This window comes from Culicoides brevitarsis, chromosome 2 (assembly GCF_036172545.1).
Source record: "Culicoides brevitarsis isolate CSIRO-B50_1 chromosome 2, AGI_CSIRO_Cbre_v1, whole genome shotgun sequence".
In the NCBI taxonomy this organism is placed as follows: domain Eukaryota; kingdom Metazoa; phylum Arthropoda; class Insecta; order Diptera; family Ceratopogonidae; genus Culicoides; species Culicoides brevitarsis.
In genome coordinates, this window is record NC_087086.1 from 31,637,769 (window position 1) to 31,656,368 (window position 18,600).

The following is an 18,600-nucleotide window of genomic DNA, read 5'->3' on the forward strand; positions in this document are numbered from 1 at the left end:
ACGAATTGAGTCACCGCAAGAACAAGTAATTGTAACATTCGGTGTCAAGTGTGCTCAAGTGTTTTATTGTTATTATCTTTATTGTTTCCTGATGTTGACAAGTAACAACAACAACAATCGACAAAAGTTTTCACGTTTCAGGAATTGGAATAGTTTCTAATCCGTTCTCTTTTTCTTTTCGTTTTCAGAGGAAGAATAAATGTGAGATGCTTTTTGTTTTGCGGGTATCCTACAGGCATACAAAGGGAAGTATATCATCTGGAACAAAACTCTTGACGGTATCTTAGTGAAGTTAGTAAAGGAAATTTTTTTTCATCAAAATATTTTTTTTCGGTTCATCTGGTTTTAAAAAGGTAAGTTTAATTTTTTTTTCCTTAGAAAATCTAAAGTTTTATAAAATTTTATTTATTTTTAGATTTTCTGTTGATAAATTGTGGATCAGGTAAGTATAAAATTTGCTGTGATATCCTTATCACTAGACAATATGGGAAAATTTAAACTTTTTAATTTTCAGCATCTTCAGTATTTTAAAACCAAAGACACGTTTTTGAAATTTTGACTAATAATTAAGCTTGGCAAAAATATGTAAATGCATATTTTTTTTCTTTCGTCCTAATGAAAAACCAAATATAGGAAAATCCGTTTCATGCAATTTCGAGTCTTTTGAGACCAACTTTATTTTGCATATTTCGCATAAATAAATAAAATCATAAATTGAGCATATTTTTGCCAGAAAAATAAATTTTTAAAAAATTTTTGTAATTTTTTTTACCAATTTTTTGGCATTTAACATTTTAGAATTTTTTTAAAATATAAAAGTTTTTCGAAAATCTGCATTTAAAAAAATAAATAATTATGAAAAAAAATTTTTTTTGCCAATATTAAATCATTTGTAGAATAAATTTGTTACATAAGTTCAATTTTAAAATTTCAAGATGCTCAAATTTTGATTTTTGAAAACAAATTATTGAAAAAATTATTTATTTTCAACCAAAATATCATATTTTTTAATGCATAAGATTGCATAAAATACATATTTTATGTGCATAAAACGCTTTTTTAAACGCATATTTTTGCCAAGCTTACTAATAATGTACGAAAATCTCAAATTTAAGTCCAAAAATTTATCCAACTTCACTCATCCAACTCAAGTTTCTCTCTCTTAACACAATTCAACAGCCAACAACCACGACACTGTATAATAGATTTTCTTTTCATGGCCTACTAAAACTTTTGTAGTTTCGTAATATTTTTCCTTCTTCTTCCTCTTATTTCTCTCTTTCATATCCTTGTGCTTTAAGCTACATGTACCCACAAAGAGCCTCTCCATAACCTGATTGTTTACAATAAATATCGTTCAAGTGTTTTTATTTTATAACTCTTTGTCTTTATTTTCCTCGTGTTTTTTTTTGTTCAAAATATTTTTTTAGTATCGCAAGGATCTACTTTGTTTATGCCAAACTCTAGTTTCGAGTGTAGCTCGAAGAATTGGTGATATAATGCCTGGTTAAGGCAATTTATTTTTATTAAGCCAACTGTGTGACATAAATACTCTCTACAGACACGTATAGAGAAGAAGACACCTTGGCACCAATTTTCCTATAATAAAAATAATAAATTTCATGCAACTATAAATTCATTGAACCTCGTTCAACTTTTTCGCATTTTAAAAGTTTTATAAAAGTAGAAATTTTAACTTGTCTTGTAACGGTGTCTGAAGCTGTTTCTTTCATGAGTTAATTAATAAAGATATCTCACATTTTGCTTCTAATGTACGATTGTTAGACCATGACTTTGAAAGTTTATTTCAAATTATTTATCTTCTTCGCGCTTGGCCATTGTTCGTAACGAAGGTAGAAGCAACATCGCATAAGCTCATCAGCAGCAGGAAATATCCATTATTACTGTAAACAGGTCAATTACAAATGTAATTACCTTGTTTGAGCAACATTAATCGAGTAATTTTATCAAAATAAATACAAAAACGCAGAAAAGCAGGTACCAAAAAAAAATTGTACATGATGATGTAACTTTTTTCCATTTAAATTCTGTCTTTTGAATAATTGAAGACTTTCATGCATGCACAATTGTTTTTCCTTCCCAGTTTTGTGTCTCGTGCAGTCTACGAAAAAAAAAGTCTGAATACAAACTTTTTCCTATAAATTAGATTTTGGACGCCAAATTGTCTACTACCCTATTATGTCATGTGAGTTATTTTTTTTTCTTCCTCCATACTACTTCCGTATTCCTTTCGCATGTAGTGGCAAAAAATAAAACAATTTTTGGCACACATTCGATATACGAGCGAAAGTGAAGAAAAATTTTTGGGCATTATGTTTATTGTTATGTGAGTTTGATAATGAAAAACAGTCGGCGGCGTCGTCTTCGTCTTCACTGAACTTGCTTGCTTTTGGTTTTGGCCTAAAGTGTTTTGTAGATAAAGTAGATGAAAAAACATGCGGAGTGAAACGTGAAGCGAGTTGAGTAGCAATAACGTAAATTACAAGTCATAAATCGATTAGACATCAAGAGGAAGGGAGATGAGACAGGAAAAAATGATGAAATTTTTGTAGATATTTAAAGGGTTTGATGCTTTAATGAAACAAAAATTGATAGAAAAATACAGTTTCTTGACATTTTTGAAAAAAAAAATTTTTTTTTCTTCTAAAAGTTATTTAAAGGACATTTTGAGACAAAAAATGAAACAAAATCTAATAATTTGCAGTATTTGTCATCTAAAAAAATTTTTTATTGTTTAAAAAACTGGAAAATATCCAATTTTATTCATAAAATGCAAACTTTTATGAACACTTTATAAGTTCTTGAACAACAAAAAACGCCTTAAAATCAATTTTGTATGATTTCAATTAACTTTTGTTCCTTTTGGTAACTTTCAAAGTCTAAAAATGACCTAAAATTCAATAAAAACAAATTTCTAAGCATTTTTAAATAAAACATTTTTGGTATAAATCAATTCGTGACACAAAATGTTTCGAAATCTTTAATGAACTTCCCACAACGATACCTGTTAAAGTCATCTCTTCCACTTTTCAACATTTTGAACATACCATTACGTCAATTTATCGTTTCTCTCACTCTCTGGTGAATCATCATGCAGGTATTTAATGGTCCACGAACGAACAAAACAAAAGTCTTGTGGTCATTCAACCGTACAGAAAGGTAACGTTTAATGTTTATGCACACTCCAAACATGAACTTTAAAGCAACTTTGAACGTTCATTACTATTATTAGCGTTTATTATGCAACCGTTAATTTTTTGTTTCAACTCTAATTCAGTTTCAGCTTTTTTTCTTCGAAAGCACTTCCATTTATTATTTTTATGCCACTTATTATAATTTCAATTTCCATTATGTCGACTTGAGTCCACAGTCGTTGTCGCATGTTTGTATGAAAAATTAATGTTTTTATTTATTTTTTTTCTCTCTTGATGTCTTTTCCACTCTGACTGACGCGCGCTGCCTGCAATAACAATGGCACCGAGCGCCTTTTTCATAACAAAAAAAGCAACAATAACACACAAAAAAAAATAATCATAAAAAAGTTATTTGAATTGAATGAGTGGAAGAAAGAAGTTCAAGTGGAAGTAAATGCATGCGATGATGAGATTTCGTGCGTTTGTTTGTAAAAGTGTGACAGACATGTGTGTTGTGATGATGATGTAACGAGCAACCACAACAACCGAAGCACGAGAAGCGATGAACACAAACAATGGAGAACATTTTGCCAACAAAACAATGAGGGAAAGGGGATTAGCTTCGAGTTGAGGAGCAGAAAATTAAAATTTAATGGAAAACTGTGATGCGACGAACGCAAAGTTAATTAAAACAAATTTGAAATTAAAATTTTTGTGGCGTCTCCATTTGAAAAAAAAAATTAGGGAGACAGATCGTCATTTGTCAAGCGCATCTGTCGGTGTCAGACGAGGATGGACTTAAAGTTGCAAATCTTTTAAAAGTGTCACTCAAAGCCTTTCATTTTTTTTTTTTTTGCAAAACAAGTGAGATAAATAGTAGTTTTTAAGGAGTTTGTTGCTCTTCAACTCTTTTTCAACACCATCAACTAAACAAACGGGAATTTTTTAGGATGATTCTAAATAATTAATCATCCAATTTTTTCTCTCTTTTGCAAAAAATCAGGAACATTTGTAACAAAAAGAATCACTTCAATTTATTTCGTTCAAGAGCTATTCTGGTCTTCTCTTCTTCAGCTAGTATTGGATTTTTTCATGTTTGCCAGATAAACGGAAAGGATTTATTATGTAAACGTTTTGGTTCGTTTTTGTTCATTTTCGACCGAGAGACAGTTTGAAGGCAGCACAAAAGAAGAGTCAGAGTGATAATCGTATCAATTCAATGCAAGCGATGAAATGAAAAGAAGAATGAATAAAAATGAAAGGGAAAGTTCAGAAATCTAGTAGAAGATATAAATAATAATAGAAGAAGTAATAGAAATTCCGTAAATGACAGTTACGAGCTGTGGTTGTGTCGAGTTGGCATGGCATGGCATGAAGTACAATGTCAAAGAGCAGTTTATTAGTCATGGAGATGACAGTGTGCTGGAAAATGCATTTTTTAGGTTCAAAATTTAATTTTATCAAAAAATTTCTATTTTTTATTTAATTTTTTTAATTTTAATTAATTGGAATTTTCGTAATTTTTTTTTTTTTTTAATTAATTTCTCGTAATTTTTTTTTAAAAAAATTTAAATTGTAATTTAAAATTCTTTAATATTTGCAACAAATTCGTGTTCAAAAAATTTTTTAAATTTATAATTTATACTAAAATGCAACTTTTTTTAAATAGCAAAAGTTGAAAGAAAATCGGTTAAAATGTATCGAAATTTTAATTAATTTAAATTTTATTGCTATTCTTTTATTTTTTAAATTAAAAAAAAAATTAAAGAAATTAAAAGTTTTTCAAAAAAATAATATTAAAAAAAATTATATTCTTAAAAAATTTAATTTAAAACAAATTTTTTTAGATTTTTAAGTCTTTTTAGTTTTAATTAATTAAAAATTACCAAATATTTTTGTTAAATTAAAATAATAATTTTTTCCAAAAATTATTTAATTTAAACATTTTGTAAAAATTTTATTTTTAAAATTATTTTTTAAATTTTAAATTTTTAAAAAAAAAAAAAATTAAAAAAATTTAAATTTTTTTTCAAAATTTTTTTTAAAATTTTTTTTGAATAAAAAAAATTAAAATACGGAAATGTAATTAAAATAAATTATTTAATAATGCAAAAATTAAAAATAAAAATTTAGTAATAATGTACCAAATTTTTAATTTGCAATTTGTTAAATTTTTGAGCCTGCTTTGATTCTTTTAAAAAATTATTTTAAAAAAATAAATTAAAAAATTAAATTTAATATAAATTTGTTTGCAACTTTTTTTAATTTTTAAGTCTAAAAATCCCGAAAATTAAATTTAAATCAATGATCTTATTAATTAAAAAATTAAAAAAATAATTAAAAATTACCAAAGTTTTTTTTGTTTAATGACTTGCTTTAATTTTTTCCAAAAAATTAATTAATTATATTTTTAACAAATTTATTAATTAAAAAAAAAATTTTTTTTTAAACTTGAATAAATTTTGAGCAAAAAAAAATTTTTGCAAATTAAAAAATCACAAATTGTTCAAAATTTAGTTACTTTTACGAACAAAAATCACTTTATAAAACACCGTAAGCCTCGCACAATGAAAATAACCTCCATTCACGCCGCCTTCCTTTCCACAGTGGATTCCTTACATAACTTGGTGTCATGTTTACAACCACTTTTATCTCTCGGGCATGCATTGCCAATTGTACAGAAAATTCTCCGACGACAACTGACATCTTAATATTATCCTTTTTCATGCAAACTAGACACTTTTTGACATTCCGCTTGCCGACTTGCCTCTTTTATGAATTGAACTCGTTTGAACCGTTTTCTATATATATTTTTTTTGTCAACTTCCTTTCCAATTTAAATGTCATTTATTAACATATTTCCTCTTTTTTCCCTTGCTTATAATGCTGAATCCACTTTTCCTTTATGTTCTTATCTATTTTTAAAGCAAAAAATAAAATATTTCAATAAGGATTCGAAAATCCTTAAATGGCCTAAATATTTGTTGAAGAAGCCATTGACACGTCACATCATCATCATCATCAGTCTTCCATGTTTGGATATTATTAACAAAAGAAATGAATTGTGTGACTGTCAATTCATCAAAAAAACGTAGAAAATACAAAAAGAGTGTTTGTAAGAGACGGATTATCCTCAAAATTGAAATGTCGCTTGAACAAAAAAAAATAGTGTCAAGCAAGGATTTTCGTTTCAATTCAGGGAATTTGAGTAAGTGGTTGATGACACGCATGAATTATATTTTGATTCGTGTCGAATTGTGTGTGAAAATGGGATTTGTTCAACCTGAACTGTAATTTGCCAGTGCAAGGACTAATATTTATTTTAGCTCTTTTATTTTATCATGAACATGAAAATTTTTTAAATCTCATTTTTTGCTGCAATTATTTTCAGACAATGGCAGTTCGTTTAGTTTAACACTATATTATATAAATAAACTTTTTTTTTGTAGAATTTCTGTTCAGAAAAGGTTATGAAGTCGTTGCTTTTGCTAACTATTTCCGGTGTGTTACAACTTTTTTCTTTTGTCACAGCAGACGGTAACAAGTAATCATGAAAAAAAAGTTATAAAAATACCGAGAGATGTTATTAAATCGCATTTATCTTTGTCATTCCTTGCTTTTTATTCGTTTTTTCTGTATTTTTTATTATGAATGTGAAGCTATTCAGTGCAGGGATGGACCTCATAAAACTAAATTTGCACTAAAAAAAATTTTTTTTTGTAAAATTTCTCAATCCTTAAAAAAATTAAAATAAAAAGTCGAGAAATATCCAGAAGTCACACGATAAAAATGATTTGTGGCCTGTTTTCTATTGTTTCTTGCTTTTTACACGTTTCGAGTAAATGCACCATCTGAGACTTATCAGAAGTTATCATTATCATTCCAAGGCAATTTTCTTGTTTTATTTTTATATTTCTCGCAATTCCCTAACAATTTCCCGACAATTCCCTGGCAAAGCGCAAGGCGAACGAATAATAGTAAATAAACACAATAATAAAAGGCATTTTGCTCGCAATATAAAAATATAAGTCATGATGCTTGCATGCAAAAATGTGCAAAAAGAAACAAGAACAAAAAAAAGTAGCACAAGTTAGACAATGCAACCGATGTGTAGATGTGAAAGAGCGAGACTAACTCAACGTGCATTTGAATGTTCCGCTTTAGAGATTCTTTAGAGCGTACGTTTGATTTATTTGGAAGTGCTCTACTTTTTTTAAGCAGGGCTGAAAAAAATTTTTGAGTCAAAAGTCAAGTTATTTTAAGTGAATCAGGGTCAAAAGGAAACTTTTTTTTAACTTAAGTTAATTTTAAAGAATTTTGCTTAAACAAAAAACTTCACAACTTAAGCTTCAAAAACTTATTCGACTTAAGCTTTAACTCAAGTTTTAGTCAAAATAATTTTTTGACTTAATTGACTTTTGACAAACGCTTAAGTCAAAGTAAAAGTAAAATTAAGTCAAATATTTTTTGAAATTTCGACCATTTTTGGGAAAAAAATCAATTTTTTTGAAAATTTTTTAAAAACTTCGGTAAATTAAGTCAAATAATTTGACTTAAGACAAACTTTTGTGACTTTTATTCAAGCTTAAGTCATAAGTCAAATGGATTCGGTTTTTGGCTTAATAAGTTTTGAAGCCCTATAATTTTGATTCTCTGAGTTTAGAATCAGTTTGACTTTTGACCAGGGCTGCAAAACTTATTAAGTCAAAAGTCGAATCCATTTGACTTATGACTTAAGCTTGAGTAAAAGTCACAAAAGTTTGACTTAAGTCAAATTATTTGACTTAATTTAACAAAATTTTTAAAAAATTTCAAAAAAATTGGATTTTTTCTCAAAAAATGATCGAAATTTCAAAAAACATTTGACTTTTGACTTAATTTTACTTTTACTTTAACTTAAGCTTTAGTCAAAAGTCAATTAAGTCAAAAGATTCTTTTGACTAAAACTTGAGTTAAAGTTTAAGTCACATAAGTTTTTGAAGCTTAAGTTTAAGTCATAAGTTTTTGCAGCCCTGCTTTTGACTAAAAAAAATGAATTTAATGAAAAAAAAATCTTTTAAAAACAAAAAGTTTAAAAATGATTTTCTTAAAATTAAAATTTAAATATTTTAATTAATTTTAAGTTAAAATAACTTAAACTCCCAAAATTTTCTTAAAATATACAATTTAAATTGACTTAAAAATTCTTCAAACTTAAACTTAAGTCAAAATATTTTTAACTTAAAAACTTAAGCTTTTAAGTCAATTTTACTTTTTAATTTAAATTCTTTTAAGTTTAAGTTATAAAATTTTGCAACCCTGAATTCAAGCCTGAATATGAAACCCACACAAAAAAAAGTTGATTTAATAAATTTATGAAAAAGTGCATTTTTTGCATGTTCTTCTTGTACAATTTTTTAAAAAGTTCACAAAGACCAAAAGCAACAGGGAAATGTTTCCCAACATTTTTTTGAAATATAAATTTCATTTCCGTTGCGTCTTCTGTTTCTATATTTTTTTCTCTTTTTTTTACTATTTCTGGTTTCCAAAGCAGTAATAATTCAATTTTTTAACCTTTTTGTCGGTTGTTTAGATTTAATCACAACACATTTGACGAGGGAGTTATAAATTAAATTATAGCTGTCTACTTCCTTTCGGCTTTTTGTTTTTTGATCGAGAATCGATTCTGGGTCAATAACACTCTCTCGGCATCGTTCAATCATCATTGAGCTTTCAAAAATATCATTATTATCGGCATTATTCTATTAATAGTCGCCCCGTAATGTGCAAGTTGATAACGCCAATGGTCCGGAAAAAAATAAGAAATATTCTCGGAACGAACAAAAAGTATTATTTTCGTATTATCTCACAATAAATTGTTTAAATGAAGTTTTTTTCTTGCTTCTATTCTTTTATTTATCTCTCGGAAGGCACTTTCACGTACTTTTGAAGCACGCTCAACCGCCGGAGAATGGATGCAATGAAAAATACGTTATTTTTGCATTACTCTTATCTATTTCTCTCAATTTAACGACTTTTTTTCATGTCTCTTTTTTGCTTGTATTCGTGCGGCGTTCTCATTCTATTTCGTGTTGAATAGGTTATTGTTTCATTACCGTTTTTTTTCTACAACTTTTTGAAGTTCCTCCACTCCAGACTCGAGTTTTATTCATTAATGATGTGTACGAAAACAGATCTCTTACATCTTTGCTTTTGTTCTTTGAACGTTCAACTCAAAAGCTTTTGAAGAGATGTGAGGAATGCGAAACTTTTTATTTAAACTAAAATTTGTAACAATTACAGGAACAACGGTCGATTAAAATAAAAAAGAATTCATGGAATTTACATTTTTTTTTTGATGTTCACGAACATATGTGAAAAGTGGATCGCATATTTTTTTTTTACATGTTTTAATCAAATTTTGGCAAACCAACGAGTTTTCTAACAAAGTTACAAAATCATAAATAACATCCTTTTTGATCCCTTTTTCTGGTCATTTTTCATAATTTTTCATGTTTCATGTTAAAAAGTCGGATTCCACAAAATTTAATATTTTTTATTGCTAAAAAATAGTAGATTCTTTTGTACAAAAGCCGCTTTATTATGTCCGACAACAAGCCAGACTAGACTTGTTTCTGCCTTTGACAGCAATTGAAAGCCGTTGGCAAAGGAGGCTTTTTGTGAAAATATTATTGCTTCTTTGTTGATGATGAGTGTAGCTTGCTGCTTGTAAAATAAATAATAAATGATAATAAATAATTTTATAAATTTTATCAATGAGCCCACGTACACATATTTCGAGTTTAGGATCCTCTTCTCGTTTTTAAGGTAGGCTAAAATAATGCATTTCGGTAATCGATTTCAACGTTGGATGTTCGAGGTAAGTCTAAAAGTTCCAACGCTATTAAACAAGAAAATCAAAAATTAAAATAATTAAATAAATAATAACAAAATTAAATAAAAATTAATTATTTAAATTAAAAATAATAATTAAATTCAATTTAAATAATTAAAATTAATATGTTTTTAAATTTATATTTAAATAAAAAAAATAATTAAATTTAATTTAAATAACAAAAATTATTTTTTTTTAAATTTATATTTAAATAAAAAAATTTTTTTATTTAATTTTAAATAAAATAAATAAATAAAATTATTTTTTTTATTCATATTTAAATAAAAAATTTTTAATTTAATTTTAAATAAATGAAATATTTTTTTTTTAAATTTATATTTAAATAAAAAATTTTTAATTTAATTTTAAATAATTAAAATTATTTTTTTTTAAATTTATATTTAAATAATTTTTTTTAATTTATTTTAAATTTAAAATTATTTTTTTTTATTTATATTTTAATTTTTATTTTTATTTATATTTTTAAAAAAATTGATTTAATTTCAAATAAATAAAATTATTTTTTTTAAATTTATATTTAAATAAAAAATTTAATTTAATTTTAAATAATTAAAATTATTTTTTTTAAATTTATATTTAAGTAAAAAATTTTTAATTTAATTTTAAATAATTAAAATTATTTTTTTTTAAATTTATATTTAAATAAAAAAATTTGAATTTAATTTTAAATAATTAAAATTAATTTTTTTTTAAATTTATATTTAAATCAAAAAATTTTTTAATTTAATTTTTAATAATTAATATTATTTCTTTTAATTTTTTTAAATATAATCAGAAATTGATAGAAAGTTTCTATAATCAGTTCGTCGCAATCTTCAGTAAATTCTCCTCGTTAAATCCCAAAATATCCATTATTGAAAATTTTTCGTCTGCCAAACACGGCGATGCAATTTCACGTTCTGTCCTGTTCATTTTCAATTCATCGGAAAATTGTCTATTTGCGATAAATACAAGCAAACTGATATTTCAACAAAAGCTGCACTGCTAAATATTTTGCGATGATAAATAAATGACACAACACAATAAATAAAAAAATATAAAGTACCGAATTTGATTCCTGAAAAATCCATATTGAATTAAAATTATATTAAATCTGTCAACTTTCAGTTCGAGTGCATCTCAATGAATTTTGCACCCAATATCTGGTTTCCCTTCTTTATTGCCTCTTTTGATTAGATTTTCCATTGCATGTAGATTTCGCAACCTATGCCAATAAAATTTCGTGTAAAAAAAGTGGACCAGATGTTCAATGCAGTTCGATAGTCAATATTGAATTATTTAGTCATACTTGGACAAACTCATAGTTGGTACAAAAAATGATGTGATCAGGAATTTTGCACTGCCATAAAAAAATTTGGACGACAAAAAATGTGGAACAGCTGTCAAGTGTTGCTGTCCTTCGCTTTGAATTTTTTTTTCGAAAATATTTCATAATTGGATGTTATTGTTTTCCGTGTTCAAAGTTGATTCGAAGCAAGTCAATTAGTAAACATAAAAAAATCAATTTCTTATCAACCAGCACATTAACTAACGATAGACGAAAGTCGTAAATTGGTAGACAAAACATTGATTTTTTTTCTTTATAGACAGGTTGGAAGAAGAAAAACAAAATAAAACGCAGTGAACGACATTCATGCATTCATGAGGTAAGTGAATTGCTTTGGATTAGCTTCGAAACAGAGATAGGAAGACAAGTATAGTAGTCGTCGTAGTTGATGACGATGACGATAAAAATAAAAATCAAATCAAAAGGCAATTTAAATGGGTTTGTTGTGTGTTTAAAAATTGTTCGACACTGGCGCGTTGTGATGTAATGGAAGTGCTCTACTATAGAAAAGACATAAATAGACAAGAAAAGAAATCAAATCAATAAAAGTAATCGTTTTATGATGCAGTGTAATGTTTAATGTAATAGCTGTTTAACTTTTTTTTTATATTTTTTGTGGTTTTAGTTAAATTTAACAACATTTGTGACAGGAAATACTGCAGACTTGTCAATCAAGGGATTATTATTTAATAAGGAGCTAAAATTACTGAAAAATTTCATTGGAAAATAATTTGAAGCCAGACAATAGGTAAGATTTTTTTTATAATTCTAAAACTTTTAAATTTAATTTTTTTTTGAAAATTACACCAGAAATTTATACAACAAATGACATTAATTAAAGGGACTTGATTACTAACTAATCATAACATCTTATATATAGAAATTAATTAATAGTAGATTTTTTCTTATTTGACGGCATTAAATTCATTATTGGACACACTAACAACTACTTAAACACTAATATCACAGCTCACGGTTCTTCTTCTTGAAAATTAATTTTCTTTCTTTTTCAGTTGATCTACCTTCAAATGATATAACCCGATTTCATCATTGATCGAAAAAATGTGGCATGAGATTTTTAATTCAGAACTCTGGAATGAACTTTAGTGTTTTTAGGCACTTTTAGTTTGATTGGGTATGTCAAAGAGGTACTTGAGAACCATCAAATGCACTAAAAAATATCTAAAATCTAAAAAGCTCATTCCAGAATTTTGAATTTAGGTTTTTTTCGACTACTTTAGGCCTAATTAATTAACACAAATCCATCAAAAAATCGAATGTAAAAATTTTTTTCGATTAATTGATAAAATCGAGTGATGTGCAAAACGATATGAAACCAATTTTGGCGCCTTGAGACATCGCCCGTCCTCACTCTTGATTTCATTTCAAATTCTAAAAAATTTCATCTATGCCATTCACCGTGTGCCTCTCGTAATCAGTGCGATACAAAAATAAATAAAAATCAGATTCGTTTTTAATGACATGCTGCACGAATCGAATCAAATTGATGATCAGATGCTTTCTTGATGAGTCACGTTTGGCGTTTAAGACACGTCTCCTCACGTAAGTCTCTGTAACTTTTGATTACTTTTCTTCTTATTAAATTCTTTTCAAATCTTTCAAGCAAACGAACTCATCATCTGAAGCGGCAATGAATCTACCGAGACGAAAACCAGATATTTCTTAGAGGGGTTTAATACATCTTTCACGTGCTATATTTTTTATGGGTCAATTCTTTTCTAGTTAGGAAAGTCCAAAAAAACAAAACTAAAGTATAAAGCAATTACGAAACGAGTGAATATTTAATGCTGATGGGCCTTCGATGTGACGCTCAAAACGAAAGGCGCTCAAAACTAAACAATAATAATAACAATAAATATCGATTTGCGATTAAATACATTGTTGCCTCAAGGAATTTCTCTTGCATCCGGTTGGTCACTTGTTCGGTACTTGTTCGTAAAAGAGGCAAGCAAGACGGACGACACATTTATAAATTATTTACACTCTCGTTCGTACTTCTTCTTATTCGACATGTTTTTGTATTCGTTGCGGTAATAGTTTTAAATTGTTTCATTTTTCTCGTTTTTCTTTCATATTTTTTTTTATCGTTATTAGTATTACATTTAATGACTGTACTCGCATTATCTACAAAAACAAAAAAAGAACAACGATAATAATAACAATTTTCTGGAATGGACCAATTAAAAAGTGTGTGAGCTTCGCTTCTTTTTTGTGAAGTCACTTGGCGAAGAGTGCGAACGAGGAAATGTTTGTTTGGAGCATAACAATAACAATAATTACAAAATAAATACAGAAGTGATTAAATCCTTATCTACAGCTTTATCTTTTTGTTCGGTAGTGATTATTCCGCACTTTATTAACACAAAAAAATTAAAATTTTGTCATTTTGTGGAATTATTCATTTATTTCCTGCGAAAAATTTTAAGTAGCAGGCCACACATGAATTTTTTCGAAGAATATATTTTTTTTTGCAAAAAAAAAACGGACATAAAATGCAAGCACGAAACATGGAGGAAAGAAAGGAGTCAGGTATCATTGACTCATAATTCAGTGTCTAGACAAATAAAAAAATTATTTGACAAGTTGCAACGTTGCGTCACTTAATCATCAGGTGCTTGCAGCAAGCAAACAACGTTCGTGAATCAAAAGTTGAAGTTTTTTGTTGTTTTTGTTTTTTGTTGAAAACAAAAAAAATATAGAATGGGGGAGTCCGAGTCACGTCATTCATTCAAGGAGTGCACAATAAAAGAATATTTTAAAGAATTTTTTTTATTATTTAATAAGCAAAAAATTTAAGGAGTGTTTAGCTTATTTCTTTCTTTTCTTATCGAACAAAATCTGCTTTTTTAAAAATAACAAATTTAGGAGGAAAACAAAAAAAAATTACAGGGATCGACATACCACAATCCCAAATGCATTCTCATGGCTTCCCGCTAGTGACATATATAAGCTAAATATACAAAATGGTTAAAGGTATAAAATTCCTCTTCCGCATATATTAAAAAAGTTTAACTAACACACTTTTTCTCTCTGTGTCGAAGTATATTGGCAACGGGCTGTCATCAACTGCTGTCGACATCGCCGTTGTTAGGTCGTCAATAAAGAGAAGAAAAAATAGTCATTCATCCGGCGCGTCACATAAAATTTGCATCTCAACGCAGAAAATGTTATCTAAGGTAATTTTTTCGAGGTGTCAAGGTGTCAATTTTGTGGCTTTTATGACAGAACTTTTATATGAGGTGAGGGTAATGATGCGTTTCAGGCTTTGAAAAATCTTTGAAAAAAAATTTTAAATCAACTTTTAAAATTTTATGAAAATTTCTTCAAAAATCACTTAATTTTTATTTTATTGAAAGTTATAAGATTCTTTAAAAAGTAAAAAATCTTACAATATTTTATTGAAATTTTGATAAATATTGATTTAAAATTATAAAATTTTCTGAAAAATTTAATTTTATAAATTCTTTAATTTTTTTAAAGTTTTCAGCATTAAAAATAATTTTCTTACAAAATGTTTTCAGAAATTTTAAAAAATTTTTTTTATTAAAAAAATTTTTCTAAGTACAATTTTTTCAAAAATTAGAAATTTTTATGAATTTTTATGTACTTTTTATTAATTTTTATTAAATTTAGATAAAATCTTATGAAATATTAAATTTTTGAAGTTCGTCAAAAGGAATAAAAATTCTAAAATTTTTAATTAAACTTGTAACTTTTGACAATAATTGTAAAAAATTAATAAAAAAATAAGATTTTATTTAAAATTTTAAAAAATGAAGAAAAAATTCACAAAAAAAAAATAAACTTTCAAAGCAAAAAAGGTTAAAAAGTCATTTCAAAAACCCTTTTACAACTCAAAAATCACCCATCAAACACTCGCTAATTCACTTTTGTCCCAAAACCTATATTCGCTTCAGTAAAACATTGCCCTATTACGGATAGCAATAACATTAAAATGGGACTCCAGTCATCCACACACACATTTAATGCCAAAATGACATTAATACTGGAGCAAAAAAAAAATGAGGAAAAATGGGAAACTTTTATGTTATTATTATAGGCACCTCAACAAATAGAGAAAGCGACACAGGAATAACTTAAAAATAAACCTAACTCGACCGACATATTATTATTATTATTAGTTGAGGCATTATTATTATATCATCCCTCGACACAGAGCAAACAGTGCAATGATAGACTCGGAAAAATAAAAAGCTTTAAAAAATTATCATAATAAGCAGTTTAGCTAACGTTTTACCGGGCGCGCGTGAAAAAAGGGGTAATTTGATACATATGTGAACACAAAAGGCAACAACAAAAATCTGACACTTAAATTTGTACTTTTTTTCTGATTGTTTGGCATGTCATGCACGTTTCTGTCACTTCTTAACTCGTTATGTGCCTTTTATGCAAAGTAAGAAGTTTTTCTTTTATTTTTATGTGTTTTTCTTGTTTTTTTTTAGAGGAAACTAGACAAGCCATCATCATCGTATCAACGAGGAAATGACGAGGAACATTTTTTTTGGCAAACATGCATCATGTCACCTCACATAATGAGCTAATTAATATTCGGAAATGGTGTGTGAGATTGGTAATTATACAAAATAGGAAGCATTGAATAATATTACCCCAGATTTCAGTCAGTTAAATTTTAATTGCACAAAATTGTATAAAAAAATTTCAACTTCCTTCCGAAAAACAAACAAAAAGGGAGACTAATCTTATTTTTATTTCATTTTTAGCTCATTTTATTCCGTCTGTGGAAAAAAAGGGACTCACAAAGGAACAATTAACATCTTGCCTCGGGATATTTTGATACTCGTATGAAAGGTACATGTCCCAAAAATTATCCTTTTTTGCAACTTTTTGTGTATTAATAATTAAAATTGTGAAGCACGTGTTCCCGAGGGACAAGTGGTCAAAACAAAATTAGCGTGACGTGACTCGAAAAAGGGACAGAAAAGTGAATTTTGATATTTTTGACCTTTTTCTATGATGATTATCAATTTGTGCTCTAAAAAAAATGTTTCTCACCTAAAAATTCCGTAAGTAATAATTTTAATATTTCACACCTGTATCAAATGTTTGCTCATCAACGTTTAATTTTTTTTCTCTCTTATGAAGCAATATGTGTACTCAAAGTCTAGATCATTTGTTTAAACTGTAAATTATTAGTAGTTTCATTGTAAATATACAGAGAACTAGAACAAGTTTCAACAAATCAAATTGTTTTTAGCTGGAAATGTAAACTACGGCTCATGATATTTGATTCGTCATCGTCACTTCGTTAAACAATGCATACAGTGAAATATTGTTTTGAAGTGAAGTGATGAATTCTTTCAATTTTTTATACTTTTGAGGAGTTATGATCTTTTTCTGGGAGTTCTTGTTAAAATTTTTTAAGCAAAAAATTGATTTTCAGGTAAGTTTTAATAAATTTAAAAATAATTTTTTTTTAAAAATAATTAAAATTTTTACAAAGGTCTCTTAAAATTAATACGTTTTAATCCAAACCAAGCAATTTTTAGTCAAAAAACAACAAAAAAATTCAAAACAGCTGAAGTCGATTCTCTTAAAAAAAACTCCACAATAAAAAATTCACATCACAACCAACAAATTTCCTCTAAATAAGCCAATTTAATAGAAAAAAGTGGATCAACATTCCCCCGAGACATCTAAAAACCGTTCAATTTAACCCAGATCAAGAATTTCCTCACATCACGTGACCATCCCCAAGCTAAATCCACGTAACAAATGCTTATGTCACTCCATTTATCTTCTAAAAATCTTCCAAAATCAATATAAAAACCTTGAAAACGCCAACCACTGAGACAAAAGACTGAGAAAAATGTAACAAATACTACGTGCTTGAACTTACCAATTGCAAAGTGCATATTGACAACAAAAAATGTCGTCTTGTACAGAATCCCATATCATGTCCTTTTAATAATCCATATAATGAAAAAAATTCTCCGGGGCGACGATAACGAAGCTATCCAATTTAATAACTTTTTCTTTAATTTTCTAACTTCTTTTTTTTTATATTGAAAAAGTATCGATAATTAAAAATTTGCGCTCATTAATTTTTTTTTTCTTTTTTTTATAGCATTTTATGAATTATTTTATTATTTCCTTTGATTTTATTTTTTCTTTTGAAAAAATTATTAATTCTCTTTTAATTTCCTTCTTTCACTTTTTTTTATTAAATTTTTTTTCACAATTTTCTCATTTAATTCTCATTATTTTTATGAAAATTTAAATATTAGCCAGTTTCACTAAAATATTTTTTTTTATATTGATTCCAAGTTAATGCAGCAATCGATCGTTGACGATGATGAATTCCTTATCTAAAAATAAAATAAATATATATAAGTGGAAAAGTTGGTATATCGATTTATTCGAATAATTTCGCGATAAATGTGTGTCATGCGAGCAAGTCAAAACTAATTTGTACTGATAAGATTCCGCAAAAAAATCTGTGATGACTAATTTTTGAATGACAATCGAAATTTGTCATTTTAAAAAATTTAAATTAATTTTTTTTTCAACAAAAATATTTTTTTTAAATAAATATTTTGATCGAAACACGATAGAAATAAATACAAAAACATGGATTGATTGCACAATTGTTTCGTGTTCGTCCATTCTTTTCTTTTCTTTCGTCTTTCATCTTTTCTCTTTCTTTCTTGTTTTAACGTTATTTTTATGTTTTGTTCATCACTTCGTACCAACTCAGGTAAATAATATTCAATTCATTTTTACAACAATTTTTTTTTCACATGAAAAATGCAACAACAACGCTTGAATGTGTTGGTGGTTAATACTCCTACAGTTGCAAGGTTACTTAGTAAGTAAAAACCCGGCATACATTTTTTTTTACGGCGAACTTGGACTTTTATTTATTCACGAATACGTAAGACGAATGATGAACGAACGACGATCATGATCAACAATCAACATGTTGTTGCATATTTTTCTTCATGGTTCACTTAAAAAATTTATTTTTTTTAAAAAAATATTTTTATTTAATTTTTCTTTTATTTATTTAATTACTTTTTGTTTTTTTTAAATATTTTCGAATGTGACGAAGACTCGTTTAATATTTTTTTTTAAATAATTATATGTTACGATTTTTTTGTTTGTTACACTTTCATTAATTTAATGATGTTACTTGCCTTGTTAATATCTTCGTTTGATATTTT

At 26.9% G+C, this 18,600-nt stretch overlaps 1 protein-coding gene across 1 annotated transcript in view; it reads right to left on the reverse strand.

The window, feature by feature from the left end:
* LOC134830956 (sodium/potassium-transporting ATPase subunit beta-1-interacting protein) overlaps positions 1-17,370 on the reverse strand; it is a 68,386-nt gene extending 51,016 nt beyond the window's left edge. The window contains exon 1 of the mRNA XM_063844574.1: positions 17,277-17,370. Within this exon, the coding sequence (XP_063700644.1) occupies positions 17,277-17,330 (54 nt within the window). The 5' untranslated portion in view covers positions 17,331-17,370. The remainder of the gene's footprint in view (positions 1-17,276) is intronic.
* Between the last annotated feature and the right edge of the window lie 1,230 nt (positions 17,371-18,600).